Source organism: Leucopleurus acutus (genome assembly GCF_964270905.1).
Source record: "Leucopleurus acutus genome assembly, chromosome: 11".
Taxonomy (NCBI): Eukaryota; Metazoa; Chordata; class Mammalia; order Artiodactyla; family Delphinidae; genus Leucopleurus; species Leucopleurus acutus.
In genome coordinates this window covers 28,532,396-28,550,175 of record NC_139152.1, presented here as the reverse complement: position 1 = coordinate 28,550,175, position 17,780 = coordinate 28,532,396, and the positions used below count along the sequence as shown (strand labels likewise).

Here is a 17,780-nt window from a genome sequence, read left to right as displayed (position 1 = left end):
CATACTGTCTTCATTACTGTAGCTTTGTAGTATAGTCTGAAGTCAGGGAGCCTGATTCCTCCAGCTCCTTTTTTCGTTCTCAAGATTGCTTGGGCTATTCAGGGTCTTTTGTGTTTCCATACAAATTGCAAAATTTTTTGTTGTAGTTCTGTGAAAAATGCCAGTGGTTCTTTGATAGGGATTGCATTGAGTCTATAGATTGCTTTGGGTAGTAGAGTTATTTTCACAATGTTGATTCTTCCAATCCAAGAACATGGTATATCTCTCCATCTATTTGTATCATCTTTAATTTCTTTCATCAGTGTCTTATAACTTTATGCATACAGGTCTTTTCTCTGCTTAAGTAGGTTTATTCCTAGATATTTTATTCTTTATGTTGCAATGGTAAATGGGAGTGTTTTCTTGATTTCACTTTCAGATTTTTCATCATTAGTATATAGGAATGCCAGAGATTTCTGTGCATTAATTTTGTATCCTGCTACTTTACCAAATTCATTGATTAGCTCTAGTAGTTTTCTGGTAGCATCTTTAGGATTCTCTATGTATAGTATCATGTCATCTGCAAACAGTGACAGCTTTACTTCTTGTTTTCCTATTTGGATTCCTTTTATTTCCTTTTCTTCTCTGCTTGCTGTGGCTAAAACTTCCAAAACTCTGTTGAATACGAGTGGTGAGAGTGGGCAACCTTGTCTTGTTCCTGATCTTAGTGGAAATGCTTTCAGTTTTTTGCCATTGAGGATGATGTTTGCTGTGGGCTTGTCATATATGGCCTTTATTATGTTGAGGAAAGTCCCCTCTATGCCTACTTTGCAGGGTTTTTATTATAAATGGGTGTTGAATTTTGTCAAAAGCTTTCTCTGCATCTATTGAGATGATCATATGGTTTTTTTCCTTCAGTTTGTTAATATGGTGTATCACATTGATAGATTTGCGTATATTGAAGAATCCTTGCATTCCTGGAATAAACCCCACTTGATCATGGTGTATGATCCTTTTAATGTGCTGTTGGATTCTGTTTGCTAGTATTTTGTTGAGGATTTTTGCATCTATGTTCATCAGTGATATTGGCCTGTAGTTTTCTTTCTTTGTGACATCCTTGTCTGGTTTTGGTATCAAGGTGATGGTGGCCTCGTAGAATGAATTTGGGAGTGTTCCTCCCTCTGCTATATTTTGGAAGAGTTTGAGAAGGATAGGTGTTAGCTCTTCTCTAAATGTTTGATAGAATTCGCCTGTGAAGCCATCTGGTCCTGGGCTTTTGTTTGTTGGAAGATTTTTAATCACAGTTTCAATTTCAGTGCTTGTGATTGGTCTGTTCATATTTTCTATTTCTTCCTGATTCAGTCTTGGCAGGTGGTGCATTTCTAAGAACTTGTCCATTTCTTCCAGATTGTCCATTTTATTGGCATAGAGTTGCTTGTAGTAATCTCTCATGATCTTTTTTATTTCTGCAGTGTCAGTTGTTACCTCTCCTTTTTCATTTCTAATTCTATTGATTTGAGTCTTCTCCCTTTTTTTCTTGATGAGTCTGGCTAGTGGTTTATCTATTTTGTTTATCTTCTGAAAGAACCAGCTTTTAGTTTTATTGATCTTTGCTATTGTTTCCTTCATTTCTTTTTCATTTATTTCTGATCTGAGTTTTATGATTTCTTTCCTTCTGCTAGCTTTGGGGTTGTTTTGTTCTTTTTTCTGTAATTGCTTGAGGTGCAAAGTTAGGTTGTTTATTCGAGATGTTTCCTGCTTCTTAAGGTGGGCCTGTATTGCTATAAACTTCCCCCTTAGAACTGCTTTTGCTGCATCCCATAGGTTTTGGGTTGTTGTGTCTCCATTGTCATTTGTTTCTAGGTATTTTTTGATTTCCTCTTTAATTTCTTCAGTGATCACTTCTTTATTCAGTAGTGTATTCTTTAGCCTCCATGTGTTTGTATTTTTTTACAGATCTTTTCCTGTAATTGATATCTAGTCTCATGGCATTGTGGTCAGAAAAGATACTTGATACAATTTCAATTTTCTTAAATTTACCAAGGCTTGATTTGTGACCGAATATATGATCTGTCCTGGAGAATGTTCCATGAGCACTTGAGAAAAATGTGTATTCTGTTGTTTTTGGATGGAGTGTCCTATAAATATCAATTAAGTCCATCTTGTTTACTGTATCATTTAAAGCTTGTGTTTCCTTATTTATTTTCATTTTGGATGATCTGTCCATGGGTGAAAGTGGGGTGTTTAAGTCCCCTACTATGAATGTGTTACTGTCGATTTCCCCTTTTATGGCTGTTAGTATTTGCCTTATATATTGAGGTGCTCCTATGTTGGGTGCATAAATATTTACAATTGTTATATCTTCTTCTTGGATCGATCCCTTGATCATTATGGAGTGTCCTTCTTTGTCTCTTTTAATAGTCCTTATTTTAAAGTCTATTTTGTCTGATATGAGAATTGCTACTCCAGCTTTCTTTTGGTTTCCATTTGCATGGAATATCTTTTTCCATCCCCTTACTTTCAGTCTGTATGTGTCTCTAGGTCTGAAGTGGGTCTCTTGTAGACAGCATATATAAGGGTCTTGTTTTTGTATCCATTCAGCTAAACTGTGTCTTTTGGTGGGAGCATTTAGTCCATTTACATTTAAGGTAGTTATTGATATGTATGTTCCTATTCCCATTTTCTAAATTGTTTTGGGTTCCTTATTGTAGGTCTTTTCCTTCTCTTGTGTTTCTTGCCTAGAGAAGATCCTTTAGCATTTGTTGTAAAGCTGGTTTGGTGGTGCTGAACTCTCTCAGCTTTTGCTTGTCTGTAAAGGTTATAATTTCTCCATCAAATCTGAATGAGATCCTTGCTGGGTAGAGTAGTCTTGGCTGCAGGATTTTCTCCTTCATCACTTTCAGTATGTCCTGCCACTCCCTTCTGGCTTGTAGGGTTTCTGCTGAGAGATCAGCTGTTAACCTTATGGGGATTCCCTTATGTGTTATTTGTTGTTTTTCCCTTGCTGCTTTTAATATGCTTTCTTTGTATTTAATTTTTGACAGTTTGATTAATATGTGTCTTGGCGTATTTCTCCTTGTATTTATCCTGTATGGGACTCTCTGTGCTTCCTGGACTTGATTAACTATTTCCTTTCCCATATTAGGGAAGTTTTCAACTATAATCTCTTCAAATATTTTCTCAGTCCTTTTCTTTTTCTCTTCTTCTTCTGGAACCCCTATAATTCGAATGTTGGTGCATTTAATGTTGTCCCAGAGGTCTCTGAGACTGTCCTCAGTTCTTTTCATTCTTTTTTCTTTATTGTGCTCTGCAGTAGTTATTTCCACTATTTTATCTTCCAGGTCACTTATCCATTCTTCTGCCTCAGTTATTCTGCTATTGATCCCATCTAGAGTACTTTTAATTTCATTTATTGTGTTGTTCATCATTGCTTGTTTCATCTTTAGTTCTTCTAGGTCCTTGTTAACTGATTCTTGCATTTTTTCCATTCTATTGTCCATTCTATCTCCAAGATTTCGGATCAACCTTACTATCATTATTCTGAATTATTTTTCAGGTAGACTGCCTATTTCCTCTTCATTTGTTAGGTCTGGTGCCTTTTTATCTTGCTCCTTTATCTGCTGTGTGTTTTTCTGTCTTCTCATTTTGCTTATCTTACTGTGTTTGGGGTCTCCTTTTTGCAGGCTGCAGGTTCGTAGTTCCTCCTGTTTTTGATGTCTGTCTCCAGTGGCTATGGTTGGTTCAGTGGGTTGTGTAGGCTTCCTGGTGGAGGGGACTAGTCAGGTTCTATCTTTAACTCTCTTGATGGTTGAGTATATCTCCCCTTCTCTTAGGTATATTTTATGGTGAATCAAAAGAAAGCCAAAATAGAAGTGATTAAATTCATCAATCAAAAGACATAAAGTAGGTGAATAGATTTTTTTAAAAAGACCCAATTTTATGCTGTCTATGAGAGACTCAACTTCGAATTAAGACGTACATAGATTGAAAATGAGGAATGGATAGAAAGATACTCCATGAAAATGGTAACCAAAAGAGAGAAGGCAAGGGCAGCTATACCTAGACAAAATAAACTTTAAGTCAAAAATGTCATAACAGGGCTTCCCTGGTGGCGCAGTGGTTGAGAGTCTGCCTGCCGATTCAGGGGACATGGGTTTGTGCCCCAGTCCAGGAAGATCCCACATGCCACAGAGCTGCTAGACCCGTGAGCCATGGCTGCTGAGCCTGCCCATCTGGAGCCTGTGCTCCGCAACGGGAGAGGCCACAACAGTGAGACGCCTGCATACCACAAAAAAAAAGTTACAACAGACAAAGGTCATTACATAATAAAAGGGTCAATTTATGTGATATATATCATTTTATATAATTATATATATATATATATATATATTTTAGTTTGTCATTTGCAACATTGATGAACCTGAAGGATGTTATACTAGGTGAAATAAGCCAGACACAGAAAGAGAAAAACTACATCATCTCACTTGTATGTAGAATTTTTAATGCTGAATACATAGAAGCAGAGTTTTAGAACAGTGGTTAACAGAGGTGGAGAGGTAAAGGGAATGGGGAGATATTATTGGTCACAGGGTACAAAGTTGCATTACATAGGATGAATATGTGTAGAGATCTCATATATTGTATGATGACTATAATAAATACTTCACTGAATGCTGGAAATTTGCTAAAAGGGTAAATTTCAAGTACACTGATCACACCCCAAAAAATATGGTAACTATGTGACATCATGATATGTTATCATGCTTGACTGTAGTAATTATTTCACTGTGTATATGTGTATCAAATCATCATGTTGTACACCTTAAATACAATTTTTATTAAAAAGAACAAAAATTTTAAAGGGTCAATACAACAGGATGACATAATAATTATAAATATGTATAGACCAAGCATCAAAGAACCTAAGCTTTTTTTTTTTTTTTTGCGGTACGCGGGCCTCTCACCATTGTGGCCTCTCCCATTGTGGAGCACAGGCTCTGGACACACAGGCCCAGCGGCCATGGCTCACGGGCCCAGTCACTCCACGGCATGTGGGATCTTCCCAGACCGGGGCACGAACCCGTGTCCCCTGCATCGGCAGGCAGACTCTCAACCACTGCGCCACCAGGGAAGCCCCCTAAGCATATTTTTTTAATCGACATATCTGAAGGGAGAAATAGACATCAATACAATAGTATTAGAAGGCTTCACTACCCACTTTCAATAATGAATAGATCACCCAGGCCGAAAATAAATAAGGAAACAGCAAATTTGAGTAATGCTCTAGACCAGATGGAACCTAATTGACATATACAGAACATTCCATTCAATAGCAACAGAATATATATTCTTTTCAAGCATACATGGAACATTCTCTAGGATAGATCACATGCTGAGTCACAAAACAAGTCTCATTAAATGTAAGAAGATTGACATCATTCTGAGTATCTTTTCTGAACACAATGGATAAAAAATCAATAACAAAAATAAATCACAAAACTCACAAACAAATGGAAATGAACACACTCTTGAGTGATCATTGGGTCAAAGAAATCAAAAAGGAAATTAGAAAATATCATGAGAAAAATGAAAACACAATATACCAAAAGTTATGTTATACTGTATACTACTGTACTATTTTTTTGGGATGTGATCAGTACTAAGAGGGAAAATTATAATGATAAGACAACATTTTTAAAAAGAAGAAAAATCTCAAATGACCTAGGTTTATACCTCAAGGAAATAGGAAAAGAACAACAAGCTAAGCACAAGTTAATGGAAGGAAGGAAATAATAAATTAAATAAAAATTAGAGCAGAAATAAATGGAATAGAGACTAGGAATACAATAGAAAGAAACTGGCAAAGCTAAGAGTTGGGTTTTTTTAAATATAAATAAAATCAACAAACCTTTAGCTAGACTAAGCAGAAAAATGACTCAAGTAAATAAAATCAGAAATGAAAGAGCAGACATTACAACTGAAGTCACAGAAATAAAAAATATTATAAGGGGCTATTACAAACAGTTGGACTCCAACAAATTGGAAAACTTAGAATAAATGAATAAACTCCTAGAAAGTTACAACCTACCAAGAATGAATCAGGAAGATATAGAAAGCCTGTACAGAACCATAACAAATAAGGCAATTGAATCACACACACACACACACACAGAAAGGGACACAGGGAAATGGGGCTAATGGATATGTTTATTACCTTGATTGTTTTGATGGTAAAATGAGTATATACATATGTTGAAACACAGCAAATTGCTTATATTAATTATGTGCAGTTTTTTGTATACCAATTATACCTCAATAAAGCTGCGGGCAAAAAGACATAGTAACAACAACTGAGACTTTCTCAAGAGGTAACAAGAAGTGTTGAAAGAGAAATAAGAAGTAAATGCCCCCAGGTGGAAGACTCACTTCTCTCCCCACTCGCACAGTGGAGCAGTGCCTTGCCCCAGAGGCCATTGAAGAGGCTGAAGGCTTACTTGCATCAAAGTGGGCTTCTGGAGCTGAACCTGGGGCCCCAATCTGACTCTGCCAAGATGGTGGAGAAGTTGGAGGACATGGAGTTCATCTCTCCTCACAAATACATCAAGAATACATCTAAAAAGGGAACAGTTCTCACGGAGCACCACATGAACACTGGCAGAGGACCTCAGACACCTAAAAGGACAAGAAAGATCCCCATGTAACTGGATAGGATGAAATAAGAGAAAAGGAAGAGGAGAGGAAGTGGAAAGGGACCTGCAGCCCTGGGCAGGGAGCTGAAGGAGAGGAGAGGTTCCTGCATCCAGGGAAGCCCCCTCACTGGTGGGGAGATCAGTTGGAACAGATGGGAAGCTTCAGGGACTACCGGAGGAAAGTGCAGCAACCAGTCTGTGACAAACAGGACACAGTGAGACCTACACAGATAGTCTGTGCCACAGCCCTGCATGCCCCAGGCTGAGACGTGCATCCACCAGTGCAGAAGGGGGCTGGGTACTGGAACTTGGGATTTGGAGAGCAAACCTGGGGAGAAGAATGGTGTTGGCCGCAACGAGACAGCCTGAGGGGATGGGAGTGAGGAAATCCACAACTGGGAATGCTTGTAGAAGAAACCCAGACTGCAATATAAGTGAAGTGCCATTGTTGAATGACACAAAAGGGGTGGGGCTACCATTGCATCCTCTCTCCCCACATGCCGGCCCCTGCCTCTCCAGGCACTAGGAAGGACTCCTGCCAGAGTTGACTCTCTTGCACTGTTGGCCACCATACCCTAGCATACCCACCCCAGCGTACTCTGTTCCCACCAGGGCCAGCTCTCTCATACCTGAGGCCACCAGCTGGCTCTCTCACTCCCATGGCTGCCGGCTCCCCTGCATGACCCATTCCCATATGGGCTCCCACAACCCCATCTGCTGCCTCCTCTGTGCCCTCTCTTCACTGGGTGGACTCATGTGCTCTGGAAAGCCTCAAGAGCAGACGCCTGTGAGTGACCCACACAGATAGGTGGCGCTGAAACCATGGCTAAGCCCCAGAGGCCATGCAATTAAGGAAGAAAAGCTGAAATCTCTCCTGGCAGCTGTGCAAACTGTGAATTGACACCCCCGCAACTGGCTTTGTAAACTCAGTGCCTACAGAACATCTGAATGGACAACAAGTGCTCCCACAGAAAAGACGGGTCTAGCTTTAGCAGCTGTAGACTTTGTGGGAACATACATGCCAGGGTTGTACCAGGCTAGAGTCTGAGCTGACCACAGGGTGTCCAGACCCATGATTACTGCAATCCTGGGACCTGACTTCAGTGGACCTACACTGATGGCCTGGTGAAAACATATGAAAGACACCAGGGCCAATTGTAGGCATACCCACAGTTAAGGAAAGGCCAAGAGCAGTGCCAACAACAGTGTAATCTGAGAACTTGCACAAAGGGTGAAAAGTAACATGACAGAGCACACCCACAGGTGAACAACTCCAGAGGAATATTCAGTGGCTTTCCTCCCAGTGGGAGTGATCCAATCCTGCCTACCTCACACTGCAGATCAGAAACACAGCTAAGAAACAGATCTTGGGGCCTCTACTCCAACAAATGTGGAGCAAACCCCACCTCTAACACGGCAGTGACAACCACAGAGCAAAAGGGAGGCCCTGCTCAATATCCAGTGCAGGCTCTGGTCACCACAATATCAGTCACATCTCCTATCAAGGGGATAATGGCCAGCATACACTGAGGGAAAAGGTGGCAGTCATCTATACTAAAAACCATGCTTGCACCAAAAAATATTTAACCTGCACAGGCTACACAGGGATGTTCCCACATAAAAATAACCCTCCCAAGACAGTCTGAGGGTCTTGAATCGAGAGGAAGAACCCCCAGAGCATTCAGACTTGAAAGCCAGTGGGGCTTGAGTGCAAGAGCTCTACAGGGCTGGGGGAAACAGAGACTCCAATCTTGAGGGTGTACAAAAGTCTCACGTGCACTGGGACCCAGCACAAAGTACCTCCATAGGAACCTGGGCTACCCCTCCTTAGGGGTCTTGGAGGGTATCCTGGGGTGCAAAGTGTTGACTATAGTTCACTATGAGGGCAAGGACACTGGTAGCAGAAGCCCCAGGGAATATTGATCAGAGTGAGCTCTCCAGGAGGCCAAAATTTCAGCACCAAGACACAACCCCTCCCAACAACCTGCAAGCTCCAGTGCTGGAAAGCCTCAGGCCAAACAACCAACAAAATAGGAAGCCAGCCTCATCCAATAGAAGACAGGCTACCTAAAGTTGTACTGAGCTCACAGCCACCTCAAAACACACCCTTTGACATGGCCCCAGCTCCACCCACCAGAGGGCAGACACCAGTCCATCCCACCAAGAAGCCTGCAAAAGTCCCTGGACCAACCTCACCCACCAAGGGGCAGACACCAGAAGCAAGAGGAACTATTATCCTGCAGCCTGTGGAAAGGAGACCACAAACGCAGTAAGTTAGATGAAATGAGATGACAGAGAAATTGGTACAAATGAAGGAAAAAGGTAGAAACCCACAAGAACAACTAAATGAAGAGGAGATAGGCAATCTACCTGAAAAAGAATTAATAGTAATGATAGTAAAGATAATGCAAGATCTCAGAAAAAGAATGGAGTCACAGATCGAGATAATGCAAGAAATGTTTAAGAAGGAGTGTGATTTAAAGGACAAACAGAGATGAACAATACAGTAACTGAAATACACTAGGAAGAATCAGTATAAGAATAAATGTAGGAGAACAATGAATAAGTGAGCTGGAAGACAAAGTGATGGAAATCACTGCCACAGAACGGAATAAAGAAAAAAGAATGTATAAACAACAAGGTCCTAATGTATAGCACAGGGAACTATATTCAATATCCTGTGATAAACCATAATAGAAAAGAATATAAAAAAAGAATGTATATATGTGTATAACTGAGTCACTTTGCTGTACAGCAGAGATTGGCACAACATTGTAAATCAAATACACTTCAATCTAAAAAAAATTTTTTTTAAGAAAAAAAGAATGAAATGAGGACAGTGTCAGACACTTCTGGGACAATATTAAACATGCCAACATTCACATTATAGGGGTTCCAGAAGGAGAGAAGAAAGAGAAAGGGCCCAAGAATATATTTGAAGATAATATGACCGAAAAATTCCCTAACATGAGAAACACTTACTCAAGTCCAGGAAGCATAGAGAGTCCCAGAGAGGATGAACCCAAGGAAGAACATGCTGAGACACATATTAATCAAACTAACAAAAATTAAAGGCAAAGAAAAAATATTAAAAACAACAAGGGAAAAGCAACAAATAACATACAAGGGAATCCCCATGAGGTTATCAACAGGTTTTTCAGCAGAAATTCTGCAGGCCAGAAAGGAGTGGCACAATATACTTCAAGTGATGAAAAGGAAAAACCTACAACCAAGAATGTTCTACCCAAAAAGTCTCTCATTTAGATTTTTAAAACATATTTATTGGAGTATAATTTCTTTACAATGGTGTGTTAGTTTCTGCTTTATAACAAAGTGAATCAGTTATACATATACATATGTTCCCATATCTCTTCCCTCTTGCATCTCTCTCCCTCCCGCCCTCCCTATCCCACCCCTCCAGGTGGCCACAAACCACCGAGCTGATTTGATGGAGAAATCAAAAGCTTTACAGACAAGCAAAAGCTAAGAGAATTCAGAACCACCAAACCAGCTTTACAACAAATGCTAAATGAACTTCTCTAGGTGGGAAAGACACCAGCATCTTAAAACAAGCTTGTACCTATACAGATTGCTATATCCAAACTTCATGGGAACAGTAAACTAAAAAACTACAAGAGATACACACACAAAAAAGAGAAAGCATCCCAAACACAACACTAAAGATGGTCATAAAACCACAAGAGAAGAGAACAAAAGAGGAAGATAAGAAAAAAGACCTACGAAAACAAATCTGAAACAAGTAAGAAAATGGCAATAGGAACATACATATCAATAAATACCTTAAATGTAAATGGATTAAATGCTCTAACCAAAAGACATAGATTGGATGAATAGATATACAAACAAGACCCATATTATGCTGTCTACAAGAGACCCACTTCAGACCTAGGGACACATAAAGACTGAAAGTGAGAGGATGGAAAAAGATTTTCCATGAAAATAGAAATCAAAGCTGGAGTAGCAATACTCATATCAGACAAAATAAACTCTAAAATACTGTTACAAGAGACAAGGAAGGACACTACATAATGATCAAGGGATCAATCCAAGAAGAAGATAGAGCAATTGTAAATATATATATGCACCCAACATAGGAGCACCTCAATATATAGGGCAAATGCTAACATCCATAAAAGGGGAAATCAACAGTAACGCAATAATAGTGGGGGACTTTAACACCCCACTTACACCAATGGACAGATGGACAGATTATCCAGACAGGAAATTAATAAGGAAACCCAAGCCTTAAATGACACATTAGACCAGATAGACTTAATTGATATCTATGTGACATTCCATCCTAAAGCAGCAGAATATACATTCTTCTCAAGTGCACATGGAACATTCTCCAAGAAAGATCACATCTTGGGCCACAAATCAAGCCTTGGTAAATTTAAGAATTCAGAATCATAAAGCATTTTTCTGACCACAACACTATGAGAGTAGAAATCACCTACAGGGAAAAAAGGTAAAAAAACACAAACACATGGAGGCTAAACAATATGTTACTAAACAACCAATGGATTACTAAAGAAATCAAAGAGGAAATCAAAAAATACCTAGGGAAAATTGACAATGAAAACATGATGATACAAAATGTATGGGACTTGGAAAAAGCAGTTCTTGGAAGTTTATAGCAATACAATCTTACCTCAGGAAACAAGAAAAATCTCAAATTAACAACCTATCCTTACACATAAAGCAACAAGAGAAAGAAGAACAAACAAAACCTAAAGTTAGTAGAAGAAAAGAAATTATAAAGAACAGAAATAAATAGAGATGGAGAAAACAATACAAAGATAAATGAAACTAAAAGCTGGTTCTTTGAGAAGATAAACAAAATTGATAAAACTTTAGCCAGACACATCAAGAAAAAGGGAGAGGACTCAAATCAATAAAATTAGAAATGAAAAAGGAGAAGTTGCAATGGACACCACAGAAATACAAAGGATCATAAGAAACTACTACAAGCAGCTCTATGACAATAAAATGGTCAACCTAGGAGAAATGGACGAATTCTTAGAAATGCACAACCTACCAAGACTGAATCAGGAAGAAATAGAAAATATAAACACACAAATCACAAATATGGAAATTGAAATTGTGCTTTAAAAACTTCCAATAAGCAAAAGTCTAGGACCAGATGGCTTCACAGGTGAATTCTGTCACACATTTAGAAAAGAGTTAACACCTATCCTTCTGAAACAATTCTAAAAAATTGCAGAGGAAGGAACACTCACAAGCTCATTATACACGGCCACCATCAACCTGACACAAAACCAAAGGTATCAAAAAAAGAATATTACAGGCTCAAATATCACTGATGAACATAGACACAGAAACCCTCAACAAAATACTAGCAAGCCAAATCAAACAACACATTAAAGGAGTCATGCACTATGATCAGGTGGAATTTATCCAGAGATGCAAAGATTCTTCAATAAACACAAATAATGTGATACACCACATTAACAAACTGAAGAATAAAATTCATATGATCATCTCAGGAGATGCAGAAAAAGCTTTCAACAAAATTTAACACCCATTTATGATGAAAACACTCTAGAAAGTGGGCATAGAGGGAACCTAACTCAAGATAATTAAGTCCATATATGACAAACCCACAGCAAACATTATTCTCAATGGTAAAAAACTGAAAGCATTTCCTCTAAGATAAGGAACAAGATAAGGATGTCCATCTTGCCACTTTTATTCAACCTAGTTTAGGAGGCCCTAGCCAAGGCAACCAGAAAAGAAAAAGAAATACAAGAAATCCAAATTGGAAAAGAAGAAATAAAACCATCACTGTTTTCAGATGACATGATACTATACATAGAAAATCCTAAAGATGCTACCAGAACATTACTAGAGCTTATCAATGAGTGTGGTAAAGTTACAGGATACAAAATTAATACACAGAAATCTCTTGCATTCCTATACACTAACAATGAATTATTAGAGAAATTAAGGAAACAATCCCATTTATCATCCCATCAAAAAGAATAAAATACCTGGGAATAAACCTAAGGAGGAAAAAGACCTGTACTCAGAAAACTATAAGATACTGATGAAAGAAATCAAAGATCACACAAACAGATGGAGAGATATACCATGTTCTTGGATTGGAAGAATCAATATTGTCAACATAACTATACTACCCAAGGCAGTCTACAGATTCATTGCAATCCCTACCAAATTACCAATAGCATTTTTCACAGAATTAGACAAAAAAATTTACAATTTGTATGGAGACACAAAAGACCCTAAATTGCCAAAGCAATCTTGAGAAAGAAAAACGGAGCTGGAAGAATCAGGCTCCCTGACTTCAGACTATACTACAAAGCTACATTAATCAAAACAGTGTGGTTCTGCCACAAAACAGAAATACAGATCAATGGAACAGGATAGAAAGTCCAGAGATAAACCCACATACCTATGGTCACCTAATCTGTGACAAAGGAGGCAAGAATATACAATGGAGAAAGACAGTCTCTTCAGTAAGTGGTGCTGGAAAAACTGGACAGCTACATGTAAACCAATGAAATTAGAATATTCTCTAACACCATACAGAAAAAGAAACTCAAGATGGATTAAAGACCTAAATGTAAGACCAGATACTATAATTCTTAGAGGAAAACATATGTAGAACACACTTTGAAATAAATCGCAGCAAGATCTTTTTGACCCACCTCCTAGGGTAATGAAAAGAAAAACAAAAATAAACAAATGGGACCTAATTAAACTTAAAAGCTTTTGCACAGCAATGGAAACCATAACCAAAATGAAAAGACAACCCACAGATAGGGAGAAAATATCTTATGGAAAAACCCAAATGAACTTTTTGGCCAGCACAACATTTGCAAATGAAGTGACTGACCAGGGATTAATCACCAAAATATATAAATAGCTCATGCAGCTCAATATCAGAAAACAAACAACCCAATCAAAAAATGGGCACAAGATCTAATAAGACATTTCTGTAAAGAAGACATACAGATGGCCAAAAGGCACATGAAAAAATGCTCAACATCACTAATTACTAGAGAAATGCAAATCAGACTACAATGAGGTATCACCTGACACCATTCAGAATGGCCGTCATCCAAAAAAATCTACAAACAATAAATTCTGGAGAAGGTGTGGAGAAATGGGAACCCTCCTACATTGTTGATGAGAATGTAAATTTGTACAGCCACTATGGAGAACACTATAGAGATTCCTTAAAAAACTAAAAATAGAGTTACCATATGATCCAGCAATCCCACTCCTGGGCATATATCCCAAGAAAACCGTAATTCAAAAAGATACATGCAACCCAATGATTATTGCAGCACTATTTACAATAACCAGGACATGGAAGCAACCTAAATGTCCATTGATGGAAGAATGGAGAAAGAAGATGTGGAACATATATACAATGGAATATTACTCAGCCGTAAAAAAGAATGAAATAATATTATTGGCAGCAACATGGATGGACCTAGAGATTGTCATTCTGAGTGAAGTAAGTCAAGCAGAGAAAAACAAATATATGATATTTCTTATATGTTGCATCTAAAAAAAATAGTACAAATGGACTTATTTACAAAGCAGAAATAGAGTCACAGACGTAGAAAATAAACTTACAGTTACCAAGGGGGAAAGGTGAGGGAGAGAAAAAATTGTGAGATTGGGGTTGACACATACACACTACTATATATAAAATATATAACTAATAAGAAGCTACTGTAGGGACTTCCCTGGTGGCACAGTGGTTAAGAATCCACCTGCCAGTGCAGGGGACACGGGTTCGAGCCCTGGTCCAGGAAGATCCCACATGCCATGGAACAGCTAAGCCCATGCACCACAGCTACTGAGCCTGCGCTCTAGAGCCTGCAAGCCACAGCTACTGAGCCTGAGTGCCACAACTACTGAAGCCCACACGCCTAGAGCCCATGCTCTGCAACAAGAGAAGCCACCCAATGAGAAGGCTGCACACCGCAATGAAGAGTAGCCCCTGCTCACCACAACTAGAGAAAAGCCCAAGCACAGAAACAAAGACCCAAGGCAGCCAAAAATAAAAATTAATTAATTAATTTAAAAAAAAGAGAATCTACTGTATAGCACAGGGAACTCAACACAATAGTGTGTAATGGCCTACATGGGAAAAGAATCTAAAAAAGAATGGATATATATATATATATATATATATATATATATATATATGTATAATTGATTCACTTTGCTGTACAGCAGAAACTAACACAGCATTGTAATTCAAATCTACTCCTATAAAAATTAATTTTAAAAAAGTAAACATCCCCCCCCCAGAAAAAGGATCAGTTAAGCCACTTGAAGTGATATTCATAAGATTGCATAATGCTCAACTTTCCATCTTCTCACCACTTTCAACACATCATTTGGTATGAAAAGCATAAAAGCCATAGAGTTGTACTCATAGAAGTTTTTCTCACTATTTATAACCTCCTGTTAATCACATGAAATATAATCCATATGTTTTTGAAGCATAGTCAGTAAAAAATGCTTTTTAAAAATAATGGGTATTTAAAAATTAAAAAATGAATTCCTGAGGGAGATTATCTTACATCTTTTCTTAAGAAAAAATATTTAAGCATAAAATAGGAGAGTAGGTTCATACCTGCTTTGGATTTTTTCATTGCTGTGTTACCATCAAATTAATACAAATTCCTTAGTGTCGAAGATCAATTGTTCAACATTGTGAGAGCATTTTTGACTATATGTTGTAGAACAAGTTCAATGCTATTTTTAACTGACTCCTCAGTGTATGAACATATCACTTGCTGTATTATCTTCATCAATCTATAAAATTACCAATCATTTTATTAACAGCATGAGCAATTATTAGTTTCTCTTGTCTATGGCAAAGTTGTAAATATTTTCTTGTTCATATAGTTATAAATTCTGCTTTACAAGAAATAAGTTTTTCCCTGTCATATTATGCTATTGGTTTTTCCCCAAACTGTTAAAAATTTATTATTTAGAGTCCATCAGGTACTGAAAAATTTTCATTGGTAATCAAAAGAAGTTTCTTGAAATCAATTTTTCTGTGATTTACTTGATGATTTTTTATGAAAGTAGACCAAAGTCTTCTTGTTAACTATCTCCTACAAGCACCACAGTGCTTGCTCATTACTAGATATGACCGGCATACTAGTTATGTACTAAAAATCATAAAACTCATTCTATTGAGAATATAATCTAGATACCCATAATGGTAGAACACAATGGAAAAAAAAGAGATAAAATATAGTCATAAAATTCTCCTCCAAATGTCTGAGTATTATTTGGTGAGAATTCAGTACTAGAATATGTTCTTATTACATACCTAATATTTGTCTTTGTTTGCTATAATTCTCCTTCCCATCTTTCACCAATTTAACACGTATTAAGAATTGGAACTATAGCTATGTCAAAAAATGTTTCTTCTGTTGCATTTTTTTTATTAAGGTGAAACTCACATGACATAAAACCAACCATTTTTAAGTTTACAGTTCAGTGACATTCAGCATATTCACAATGTTGGGCAATCATCACTGCTATATAGTTCCAAAACAAAAATCATAATCACTTATATAATCTACCATATATAAAATCTACCAGTATATAACTGTATAAATATTTACTACCATACATGAAATTTCTTTATTAACAATACAAAGTTGCATTATCTTGATTTTAAAGATGAGAAAATAAAGTTCAGATAGCTTATGTAATGTTATACTGAAGATCATACACATAATATGTTGCTTAGCCATTATGTCTATTTCCAAAAGCTGTAGCCATTCCTCTGTGCTAACATACCATCCAGCTCACCTTTTATTAGTGAATGAATTTCTAAGACAGCCAGGCATTTCTTTGTGCCAGCATGCAGTAATGTTGCTGTTATTCTAGTGTGCTATTTCAGAAAAAAATGCATATTTGAGAGTTTTCATATATAGGCTCTTAAGATATGTTTAAATATTTTCTTGAGATTAAAATGTTTGTTGGCTATTCCAAGTTATATTTAGCAACTATCATGTCGAGAGGAAATGTTTTACTTTGTGGCATTCTTTACCTTTTCTTTGCCTTTCAGATATGCTTCTTCTGTAAAGGATGGCTCCCAGTATTTTGTGCTACTGATTGTGACAGACGGCGTTATCTCAGATATGGCTCAAACTAAGGAGTCCATAGTTAATGTAAGTAGGAGTCATTCAGTCTTGGGCTGGCTAACTGAATGCATGGTGCTACTTAGGTTGACTAACTAGAGTCTAGTTAGTTGACTTAAGAGTGAAACAAAATGCCCATGCCTTTGCAGCCAATTGCATTATCCAGAAAACTCACACACATTTGTAGCATTCATCCATAAGGACCAAACTAAGAGGTGTGAATAATTGGGTTGTAACAAAATTATTTCCAAAAAATTAAAATAAAATAAATAATAGCATCACCTTCATGTGCATGACTGTGTTTATCTTGATTAGTTTGATGTGCTTGTATATAGTTTGTACAATTTGTACAGAATATTTCTTTAACATTTACATTTACAGTAATAGTTACAGGAGAACTGTGCTAATTTCTATATTTATAGAACTGGATGAGGACTAGCATTGATTCAAAATCCATTTTTCTCATTATTCCTAATTATGTGTTATATTTATGATCCATTTTCTTCTTTATTAGACTATAATTTATAACATCTATATTTACTAGACTGCAACCTCTAAAATTATATCTGTTTTTACTTACCTTTCTATACTCAGGTTTAGCAATGTTTGACACAAAATAGACATTTGTAAAAATGGGCTGTGTGAAAGAATTGTTTATCATACTTCATAATTATTAATAGCATAGGGAAAATGTAATTAGCTTTTTGTGTGATAAAAAAATAGTTACATGTGGGAAAAAAATCAAATGTTTATAGACATACACTTAGGAAAACCAAACACAAAAAGGAAGAGAGGTAGAATCTTGCACATTTACTTGTTTGTTTATTTGGTTTTGACTAGACACACTGGGTTGGATTTGTCCTGATTTCCTTTATGTTCTGATCAGTGGCCTTAGCATGCTCTTTAAAATATGGACTTAGTAATT

General features: G+C 37.2%; 1 protein-coding gene across 1 annotated transcript in view; it reads left to right on the top strand.

Moving 5' to 3' along the window:
- The window catches only part of LOC309969292 (copine-8), a gene marked incomplete at both ends in the record, with an annotated part of 207,908 nt that overhangs the window by 177,531 nt on the left and 12,597 nt on the right, over positions 1-17,780 (top strand). The window contains one exon of the mRNA XM_082851000.1: positions 16,783-16,885. Coding sequence (XP_082707126.1) covers positions 16,783-16,885 — 103 coding nt within the window. The remainder of the gene's footprint in view (positions 1-16,782; positions 16,886-17,780) is intronic.